Below are 11,517 nucleotides of genomic sequence, written 5' to 3' on the forward strand. Positions count from 1 at the left end.
CGCTACATTTAGCAATATCGAATCTATCGATGTGCACGTTGGTGCTCATCTGAAGCGTGAGGGAGCCTATTCAGAATCCATACAGCCGTTTTCGAGTTTTTAGAAATTGTTTTGCTCCTCAGGTATGGAGATTTTTCGAAGGAATTCATTTCAGTTTATGGGAGAGAGTACCTATGTTCTTTTGGCGAGAAATAGCGATGCAGCTACATCTTATATATAAGCGGTAATTTAGGAGTTTATACTTGGCGTTTCTTTAGTAGATTTCTTCATTTTAGGAGATGTAGTAGTTTTCTTTCTATTTCATATAGATTATTCTACCATATGGTGTAAATTTTTGTAACTAGAGTTAGTACTATGGACATTGTATAAAGACCATGGTCTTTATACAATGATGGTATCTTACCCTCGATATATGGAGGGTAGAGAGACCTTCTACCCTTTTACTTCACCCTAACTTTTTTCAAACCCCAAACTCTATAATCTTTGACTTTCCCATTATACAATGACTTGACCCATTTGCACTAACGAATTTGAGGCATAACATTTAGTCTCACTTATTCTTCTGATTTTGTTTGTTTGCATCGAGAAATGGAGAAAATTTATCGTGTTTTAATCACTGTGCTTTAGGCTCTTGTTAATCCTCCAGGTCAAAGCCAGTATTTCAAATCTAGCAGTCTTCTGAAGCTGCATTCACAATCAATTCGCGGGCCGAAGTGCACTTCGGCACGAAATTTACCATTCGCAATAATCTTGGAACCAAATACTCAAATGAATCAAAAATGTAACTGATCAAAACATAAGCATCAGCATCATCCATAGCCGGCACGAAATTCCTTGCCGAAGTGATAGTTTGCAACTTGCAAGAAATTTTGTCTTGAATTTCATTGTGAATGGTAACAGAGAACGCCATCTGCTAAGCTTCCGTGCTGAAGTGCACTTCGGCCCGTGAATTGATTGTGAATGTAGCTTGATCCACTTCGATCTACTTTTAATCTTTTTTCATTGATACTTTGGGGAATAGGGATTCAGAATGTCTTTCTTATTTGATTCTAAGTGGAATAGGAATACTAAACCAAAAATATGAAAGCATTCAAGGAAAACATAAAAGACTTGACAGACATATATTAACTAGAAAATAAATACAAAAACAAACGAAATGTAAGTTCACAAAAAAAAGGGTAAATAAACTAGTTAAAAGAAAACATAGTAATATACATTCAAGTCTGTTATTTCCATTGATTCAGATAGTATATTAAATCAACCAAAAAAAAAACATACGAATGCAAAATCTGTCAAAGGATAAACTGGTCAAAGAAAAGCAATTCTTGAGAAGTTACATAACTCAGGATATAGGAAAATTGGAACAGTTCTATTCTAAGCTAAGTAGGTACAGCGATTTATACATTTAAGTTTAAATGATTATTATGTAACCCATCAAATATCCCAGTTTTTATTAGCAAGAAACGGTTTTTGCCAATAAATTGAAAAACTTGGAAATGCTTCACGCCAATAGATAATGTTGACAAAATTTTCATCATTTCAATATATAAAAAACTTGAGGCTCTTGCAATTCGATATTTCTGTTCCATATAAAGCAAGCACAATATTCATAATATTATAAAAGTTGTGGTTGATTATAACAAATTGAACGTTACTGTTGAATACTATCTGATCACCAATTCAATTAAGTTAAAAATAAGAAACAATATCTGAGCGGATATTTTGTAACACACAAAATACCGTTTGAAAATTATGCATTGATTATTTCAGTACTGATGAATAACACTTTTGATTCAGTATTGAAGGAGACTCACTCACAAATGAAGCCTTTTTTTCAATATAAGGTTTATAATGAAATATAAATGTTTGCTTCTCTGTTAATGAACCTTCCAACTGTATTACACCAAAGCTAAGAATATTTACATCTGGAACTTTTAAGATAAATAATATCAAGAGAATTCAGTATGTCACTCAGTGAGAACATTTAAGAATTTGTTTTTCACAAACAAGAATATTTATATGAGATCAATTATTTTTCCATCCAAGAAAGACCAATATTTTGCTACAAACAGTATATATTTAAAATAATTAAAAAATTTGTAAGATTCTGATATGTAGCAGTTTCAATAATTCATTTTTCAAAAAAGAAAAAAAATAAAAACAACGAAGTGACTCAACAATGTACGTGTATACCTACACAGAAATACATTGAAAAATAAAATTATTACATAAAATGTATAAAAAATCATTTTCATGCAGAAATTTTCTTCAATTCAAAAGAATGTTCAATATCATCTCATTCATGAATTATAAATTCTTTGTATATTTTGACGTGACGAATATAAATTCAAAGTAAAAAATACTGTATGAGGAACTAAACATATAAGTGACATGAAATCATGGAATTGCAAAATAATAAAAGGCTTTCAAATCATAGTCTGTGGGGTTTCTTCAATGCCGGAGACAGATCAAGCCTAGAATTATTCAACAATTTAATGTTTTGACACTATGGAAACCTGGACCAGATTTTAAAATCACTTGAAAAAGTTTACATTGAAAGGACAAAACACCTTGAACCAACATGGATATTTTTTTATTACAGGCATCAAAAAATGTGATTTTTATTTTTCATCCATATGGATTATAGTCAAGGTATATCACCTATCTATATGAATCAAAAAGGAAAATAGTGTATATTCCCCAAAAATTTTGCCCAATGCATACACAGAATCAATCTATAAGAGCTAGAGACTTTTTTGTACCTACCACAATAAATAACTATAAATTAAATCTCAAATGGCTAAAAATCATTTAATGATTTTTAGTAACACCACAGTATAGACGTTTTCAGTTCCCCATGGGTGCTTGAATATTAAGGAATTGACTTATCCAAGTGAATTTATAATAAAATTTCAAAATTATATACAAAACACTACCTACATTGGCAGGATGTGAAATATTCATTTCCTACTAGCTACTGAAGATTTGGGAATTTCAACCTGTATTTTATCTTCATTTTTAGCTTTTTTGCTGCCTTTAGTTGCATCACCCTCAGCTGGTTTCAACACAGCTTTGCTATCTTTTTCATCAGGTTTACAGGTACTTTTACCTGCTTCGGATTTATGCTGTTCTTTCTCTTTTTCACTGCTTTTATTTTGTTTCTTATTTTCTTTCTGTTTTTTGGTAGAGTCTTTCAGAGAGAAAGCTTTAAGCAAATCTTTGGAGCTTTTCGTTTTACTAGAACTCATTTCACTGTCACTCAAAACTTTGCTGGGTTTTTCCTCATCTTTATCTTTCGTTTTGTGTTTGTCTCCTTCCACAGTGTTCTTAGCCTTTGTTCTCAGTGACTCATCTGGAGATTTTAGATTGCTCTTCTCGCTCTCTTCGCTCTTTTTAGGTTTTACTTTTTCAGATTCCACTGAATTCTTCGATTTTTGTTTTTCAATCATCTCTACAATTTTTGGTTTTTGTATTGCTGTTGTATCAGACTTAGAAGCCAGTTCTTTTTCTTCATTAGGAACTTGTGGTGAGTTTTCTGTTGAATGCTGAGACACTGTCTCCTTATCTTCGGAAGCTTTAACTTTCTGACTATCAGTATTAGTAACTTCATCGATTTTATTGCTATTCGTATTGATTTTTTCATCCTTCTTCTTGATTTCCTGAAATTCTTTTCCCTCCCTGCAATTATTTTTGGACTCCTGTTTTTCGAACGTCTTAGAGCTAAAATTTTTATCACATTTATCTTTTTCTTTGATATCTTTAGTTAAATCCTGTTTAATATCGTAACAACTGCTTGTGGGGGAATCTTTTTCCTCCGCTATTCTGGGTAGTAGTTCTCCCGGAGCTGATAGGTTCAAGGATAACCTGTTTTGGTTTTGGGTTTCAAGGGGGATGGACATATCTGAACTATTCTCCAATTCCATATCTTTTTCCCTATCTAACTGTGTTGGTTTCCACAGTGCAGTGTTATTAGTCCTTGGTTGAGCCTTAACAACTGTCTGGGGGTTTCCAGATGAACAGAGTGGCGAAATTGAACATTTATTTTCAGCGCTCCTTGGGTGTAAACGATCAGGCGACAAGGCTCTTCTCAAAAGAGGAGATCCAGGTTCTGAGGTCTTAGCCCTAACGAAACCTTTCTTGCTCTGGGTACATATGGCAATCGGAGCTCCCCCTGCACTAGGACTATAAGACTGTGTGGTGTTAGAACTGCCAGGTTGATGACCAATGGGAAAAGTCAATGGACTAGGAGACCTTGTAGGTGAGGCTGGTAAAGGCGAAGGAGAAGGTGTCCTCGCAAGGGGAGAAAGGGGAATGTGACCTACGCTCTTCCTCCTACTAGGAATTGCAGCTGCACAAGAGGGGTTTGAAGTATGCAATACCTTAGAACAACCAGTCGAATGAAGCTTGTGTTTCAGTCCATGCAATGTTGAAGGTCTCTGATAATGCTGCTTATTACTGCGACTTGCTGAAACCGGAGTAGGACTTGGAGAACCAGATGAAGGAGTTTGAGATGAAGAACTAGTAGTAAGGTGGCTCATATTGTCTGGGGGTGAAAGGCTGGATCTATTCGCATTGTTCCTGACTGATGTCACATTCAACGGACTGATATCTTGAGACCGTGAAAACGACTGAAAACTACGACTTGGAGTTACGCTGATAGGAGACTGGATACCCGCTGCCATCTGAAATAAAATTGAAAAGGGATGTTTAATAAGCGTTCATCGTGATGATCCCTATTTAACACTTACAAGATTTACAAGATTACTGTGACAAACCTGTTGGATTTCTGCGCTTGCCCTCTTATTACTTATTCTTCGAAACAGCGAGTTCTTCCGTTTCTTATCGTGGTCCTTCTTCTGTTTTCTCTGTCTGTGAAGACTGCGTTTGGCCAGTTTACTCAAACCGGGCTCCCGTTTGCGCCCTCCAGTCTTAATGGAAGTCTGCTCCAGTGGCGTCGCTCGTAAGCTAACATGTTCCGCACCTCCCAACAACAGCTGAAGTACCTGAGTATGATATAGACCTTGAACTGTTTCCCCGTTGATGTGCGTTATCAAATCGGCAGGTCTCAAGCCTGCCTCGAAAGCCGGACTCCCTTCCTCAACTGCCTGTAAAGTAGAAGAATTTAAAACATGAGAATGAATCAAATCAAATCAATTTATTTCCCTCAAAAAATTTAACAGGGTATGTCAGTGAAGGATGTCTACTTACCATCACCAAATGGTGCATGGTATAAACGTCCGTATCGCCGTAATACACCCTGATAGTGTGAACTGTAAATCCGAAACCCTTAGGACCTCTTCGTATAATGATGGGAGGCTTCAGGCTAGTTATCAGCGGGGACAGTTCCCGACATGGGGAAGTGTCACGAGAACTTGCCGTACTTGATCCACCCCCACTTGGAGAGTGTATGGCTTCGAATTCATCTGGAAAGAATTTTCATCAATTACCAAAAAAACTGTGAAGATTCAGAATATTCTCAAACATAATAGTATATGACTCATCTGCATCAACAAAGTGAGTGGTTTTTCTTAAAGAAAATAACACTGACATTGCCCGTTAGACAACCATTGAGGATTCTCCAATTGGTTTTAAAACTTGCCAATCGAAGAAGTTTACTTGCCATTCTACAAGTGCTAAGAGGTTTCTAATGGCCTTGTAGCACTTTTGGGTCTTTGACAAAGAGTTTTAGTGACAAAGCACTGTGAGAGTAAACATGATTTCACACTTTGGGTGATATCGAATGAATTGGCCACTTGCAGTTGTGTTCTATCAGCTTGTAGCATACCAAGGGCTTTTTTGTCATCAGATAGTACTTGGCATAAATGATATTCGATTTTTAATTGCTTAGGTACAGACTGAAGACATTAAAATGTGCATTTCTGACCCATATGCTCAAAAAAATAAAGACAAGTTGGAAAACATGGAAAACATCAATATGGTCAACTTTTGACGAGCAGCTCACTATTTGAGACAAGAGGATTACCAACCTGTATTTGGAATCATCAGGGATAGCCCTGAAGCAGAAGCACTCTTAACAACAGATCTCGACTTATGTTTGCTAGAATTCGGTGTTGAGGCAATTCTGGCCAGTGCCAGCGTCTTCTCAAGATGCATCGAGCTGTATTCCATGGAAGCATCCTCCATTGAAATAGAAAATTTGGGTAGAACGTCTCTGCTGTGAGCACTTCTTCGTTTACGTTGAATCTGAGGCGATACATCATCGCTATCCGTCTGAGATGAATCAGGAGTACTCAAAGTTCTGCTGAGATCTAGTATAGGCTGAAATTGAATTAAAATTATAAATTACTACCAACACATGATGGTGAAAGTATTTTCACCTTCTTATGTTCCACTTGTACAACGTTGGGATGTTCCTTGCTTACTGATTGTACCTCGAATTTCAATTTGTAATCGGGGACATCTGGTGTATCTGGAGTATCCAAGCTGAATTTGGGGGATTCCGTTCCCTTTTCAACATCGGTATTCAGACTCAACTTCGACACATTTGTTTTCTTATACTGCGGAGAGCAGGAAGAGAATAGACTGAAAACTGGGGAATCATCTGTGTCGTCTGTATCATCTTCAAGCTCGTGGTTATATCGATCAAGTCGACCTAGTAGAAAAAGGAATTAATTAAAAATATTCCATAAATGATCGTGAAAACCACTCACTGTCGAAATAGCTTGTGTCCTCATCGTGCTCTAGTTGAGGAATGAACTCAGCCTTCTGTCTCAGCAAGCTATTCCAATCCAAATCAGCGAAATAAATATGTTCCTTGACTTCATGCGCACCCCCCGTACCCAAACGATCCCTCGGAGAGTGCTGCAGTAAAGCGGTAATGAGATCCTTGGCATCCTCTTGCACAGGCCAATCGTCCTTATCCGGCCATTCTATATCATCGTGCACGGTGTGTGAGAAGAGTTCTTCAGGGGTATCACCGAAAAACGGCACGCATCCCACGAGAAACTCGTACAGAATGATACCCATCGACCACCAATCTACTGGTTTTCCATAGCCTTGCCTCAGAATTACTTCTGGTGCAATATATTCTGGCGTTCCAAATACTTGTTTATCCGAAAACTGCCTCGATTCCGTATCAACGTAACCTTCGTACAAATTTGTTGCCACTGGAAAAGAATTCATGAGATGCATATGCAATCTTTAATAGATTGGAAACTATCTAACCAATCCGTATAGCCAGTGGAGAAGGAAAATTCACCACACCTGACAAGCAAAAGTATTTCTTTGAAAAGACCCGAAATTCCGATAAATTTCGAAAAACTCGAAAACAGCTGGATGGATTGTGACCAATAAACTTCGTTACTTTTCATATGGGCACAAATGTTCAAAATTTTTCATCAATAGAAACAAAATTGCGAGCTGTAGCGTGCCCAAAACAACAAATTGAAGAAGTCAAAAAGTTTTTCTGATTTCCTTCAAAATCAATAGGCTTTTTAACACTCTAAATCCGCATAATCCACGTATTTTCAGCTGAATAGGAGGGGCAAATTTCACACCACGCTACTACCTATTATTAGAGGTAGTATATTTAAATGGAAGTACTGAAACTATTCTCAAATTAACTTACATGACATCAGACCCATTTTGCTCAATCCGAAATCTGTCAACTTAATATGTCCCAATGCTGTTATGAGCAAGCTGAAAATAAATTTGGAATTAATAGAAAACACAAGTTTGGGACAAGTATTCAGACTTACTTATCGGGTTTAAGGTCCCTATGTACAATGCCGTAACTATGAAGATATTCAACAGCTAGAACAGTCTCTGCGAAATAAAATTTGGCCATATCTGAAGGAAGAGGTCCAATATTTTTCAACAAGCTAGCGCAGTCCCCCCCCTCAACATATTCCATCACTAAACATAGATGCTTTCTTGTTTCAAAACTGCAGTACATAGAAACAACAAATGGATTATCAGCGAAGCTTAATATATCTCGTTCGGCAAAAACTTGTTCTACCTGATTCCTCAACATCAAATTATTTTTATTTATTTTCTTCAAAGCGAACCTCTGCTTAGTCTGCTTGTGCTTTACAAGATACACAGCCCCGTAAGCCCCATTTGAAATAAGTTTTACCACTTCGAAATCCTGCTCGTTGGGATTTTTTAAGGTTGTTTTCGAGTTGGGCGTTGAAGACATACAAACAGAATTACATGATGAAGATAAATTTGAGCCCCAAGAGCAATCACGCAGTTCTTGCTGCAGCTCCGCTATGGGATCCCGATTTAATCCCAGCTTCTGTATTATGTATTGTGGGATGTCTGTCTTTATGCCTTGAAAGCCTTTCACCTGGCCTTCGGCTGCCTCCAAAAAATGGTAAAACTCCTCTGGATCAAACTCCAAGCACTCCAAGAGACGAGCAGGTCTCGAAATTATTAATAGAAGCTTCTTTATGAAGCCTGTGACTAGATTTGCAGCATCCTCTGATTTTTCTTTAGTCTGTAAAACACATACATTTTGTTACATCACAGAAATAGTGGAAAATCAGTTAAGATTACCTCTGTAAGTAGTCTTTCTAAATTCTCGGACATCTCGTAAAAGTATCTGCTTGTTATCAGTTTGGATTGGGATTTATGTAAACAATCTCTTGCCATTTCCAGAACTTGATGATGTACAAAACGGACTATAGGCACAAAATCACAAAAAGTCTTCCCAAAATCAATAGACTTATTCTCTTCTATGAAATTCGTCAATCTTTCTTCCATTTGCTGTGTAGCTTTTGGAAAGCGCTCCTTATATAAGGTATTCATCATACAAATTTCGTTATCTATAATGGGAGATCTACTTGGACTACTGCAATGAAAAAAAAAACTGTTTTAAGAGTTCTCCCAAATCTGGCAATCCTGAATATTTAACTTAAACATTTTTTTTGACAAACAATGAATAATTTCGATAGGGCACAATGAATAATTGTCTCCAGAATTTTATAAGGTACTCGAATGAAATTAGAATTCAAGGAATTTTTTATGGGACCCTAAGTAACTTATTTACCTCAGACTTCTTGATCTTGGACGATGAAGTGGTGACCTGTGTGTAGCTACAGTTTCTTCTGTAACACATGAGATGGAAGCATTGCTGTCGTTGCTAGAAAAATGATGTGTAAGCATTTTCATATCATCGGTGGTTGGTAAATGAGGAAGTTGATGCAATTTTTCCTGGCTTGAGCATTTAGACTGAAAAGAGATCCCATATTTACCTATGAATTCACCATTGTTATAAAGGTCTGAATTGAATTTATAGTTTTGCTGATTTAATATTTGTACTCACAGAAATATTGGAACTACCAGGAGTTGTCCCATATCCTGAAGACGGTAAAGATGCTACAGACCATCTTCTACCATCTCCTCTACAACCAGCAACAATTCTGGAAAATGTAAACACAATAAAATCTGTATATTATTCCTTGAAACATTATTGGGTTCGAAATTTTAGATTAATTGTAGGACTTTACCTCTTGATTGGTGCAAAGGAGAAGTTGATAAAACTAGAATGTGTTCTAGGACTATCAATAGGACTTCCACAGATTGGAGAATGCGACCTAGGTAAAACAGGTGAAGTGTTTGTTATAAAACTTAGTCGATGGACTGCAACTGGACGGCTATTGCGACGAGAAACATTTGCGTCCTTCTGAAATTGAAGAAGGGAACAGAATTATTCAGAGAAAATTTCCGATTTGCACAAATGTAAGAACTCTGAAAAAATCTCACCAGAGCAGACATAGTGAATATTTGATGAGAATTGCAATTTTTTTTTGTTAATTAAAGACTAGAAATCAGTTTAGTCCAAGAATTCTCATAATTGTACAAAACGTCCTCAACAACAATATACCAAAATTGAACTGACTTGAAACTAAATAAATGAACAAATATTAAATCTCAAATTTTTTTTTTAAGTATTTAACAATATGTTTCTACATATACAAAAAACCCTAAATGATCATATTCTGAACACAATGAGAAAAAAATTTAATTTTGAGAAATGGACAATCAGTAAGCAGCTTTTTTTTCCTATCAAATATGAATATTTGATTATCCACAATTTCCTAATTGTTTTCATCTACATCTATGTCAAGTGTGGGCCCTTGTAAACATAAAATGATACCAAAACAAAGTCGTCGAATCAACAAGAGTAAACATCTTATCAGAGGATTATGAAGATGATAAGAAAGCTGATTATTGAAATGAAAATATAAAATTTACCATATTCAAAGACAAGGATGGTGCGGACTTTCCTAAGGCAGAATTTCGCATCCGAACCAGGTTCGATGGTTGATTAGGCTGAGAATAATCTGGAATGAGAAAAAAAACACTAATTTCAGTTACGAAACATTTTTTTTCTGAGATTAGAAAATCTACTTTTGAATATAAATGTATAGTTACTCATTATTCAATTGATGTTTATCCAAAGATCTATTAACTGTAAATCCAAGAAGCAAGTGTATGTTGAACACAGCCACTGAGAAATAACATGAGGGCCTTTAGAAATCAAAGAGACAAAAGAATAATTTCTTGTTAAACCTATTATTTTTTTAATGATTAGTATGATCATTATAAGAGATCATGTGAAATCCTTTGAACTGTCATTTCAAGTTGAACATATGAATGAAAAATTATATCAAGAGAAAAAGATTCTTGAAGAGAATTGGTTTTTAACTATTTATGGTCACATGCTCAAAAAAGTAATATCTATTTACGTTAAATATGTATGCTAAATACGCAGATATTGAGCAATCTAAAAATAAAGAAAAAACAACTTGAAACAACATCAAATGAATGTGCCATTACTCATACCATTATTTTAAGAATACCAACATTGCACCACACACATGGTATGATATTATCAAATATTTTGTGATTAATTAGCACACGATTACTTTCAACTGAATGGTCAGACAGAAAGTAGTCAGAAATTTTGTAAAAATGTTTGTTATGTTCAATGAACACATTGATAAACTAATTATCTGCGAAATTTTCAAAAATCAATAGAATGATATCATCAATGAAAACATTACCAGTGTGAACATGTTTTTTTGGGGCACCACATCCACACACCGGCACTGAACATTTTGGCCTTTCACAGGGGGATATTGGGTCATCAAATACCAAAGCCCTAGCAGAATTGCATCGAATTCTGGATTTAGCTCCACAATGAAATTTTTCGCTCTCCATCTATTGAACACTTCAACCCCTTATGGCTTATAAAAGAAATTAACTGAAAAATTAAAAAAACACAAGCACAAATTCATATTGTTTTTCTATTTAGCAATGCAGGTCTTTGTGTTGATCGTCCCATTTTTTCAGCCCGTTCAATGTCACTTAGTTGTCAAAACGCAACAGCAGTGAGAAAAAAATTTGACACAAAAATAAATAAACTTGTCATCGTAGCAGAGAATTCTGTGAAGGATTAGGTTCCATTCTAATCTGTATTTGTGGAGATTTTGATTTCCATTTCCATTTTGATTTCATTTATGGAGACAAATATCTTAATTTGCAGTCTAC

The 11,517-nt window shown here is 35.7% G+C and overlaps 1 protein-coding gene across 2 annotated transcripts; it reads right to left on the minus strand.

Moving 5' to 3' along the window:
* Positions 1–1,107: 1,107 nt before the first annotated feature.
* On the minus strand, positions 1,108–11,347 carry LOC123321322 (microtubule-associated serine/threonine-protein kinase 3). 2 transcript variants are annotated; one of them, XM_044908788.1, is made up of 14 exons: positions 11,031–11,347; positions 10,219–10,307; positions 9,471–9,646; positions 9,287–9,383; positions 9,011–9,192; positions 8,518–8,812; positions 7,719–8,458; positions 7,589–7,659; positions 6,672–7,127; positions 6,339–6,613; positions 5,988–6,279; positions 5,209–5,423; positions 4,776–5,105; positions 1,108–4,682 (listed from the first exon to the last, which is right to left on the minus strand). In XM_044908788.1, the coding sequence occupies exons 1-14, from the start codon at positions 11,185–11,187 to the stop codon at positions 2,961–2,963; spliced, it is 5,097 nt and encodes a 1,698-aa protein (XP_044764723.1). In that variant the 5' UTR covers positions 11,188–11,347; the 3' UTR covers positions 1,108–2,960. The 2 variants fall into 2 exon arrangements, with proteins under 2 accessions (XP_044764723.1, XP_044764722.1); XM_044908787.1 differs by having other exon boundaries at positions 4,749–5,105.
* Positions 11,348–11,517: the final 170 nt, after the last annotated feature.

The sequence above is a fragment of the Coccinella septempunctata genome, chromosome X (assembly GCF_907165205.1).
Source record: "Coccinella septempunctata chromosome X, icCocSept1.1, whole genome shotgun sequence".
NCBI lineage: Eukaryota > Metazoa > Arthropoda > Insecta > Coleoptera > Coccinellidae > Coccinella > Coccinella septempunctata.

Bases quoted from the DNA above. Each gene is read 5' to 3' on its own strand.
- LOC123321322 (XM_044908787.1), bottom strand. From the start codon at position 11,187: ATGGAGAGCGAAAAATTTCATTGTGGAGCTAAATCCAGAATTCGATGC. The intron at 6,280-6,338 runs GTGAAAATACTT...ATTCAATTTCAG, and splicing joins TACAAGTGGAACATAAGAAG to CCTATACTAGATCTCAGCAG. The intron at 5,106-5,208 runs GTAAGTAGACAT...TCTACTTTACAG, and splicing joins CCATGCACCATTTGGTGATG to GCAGTTGAGGAAGGGAGTCC.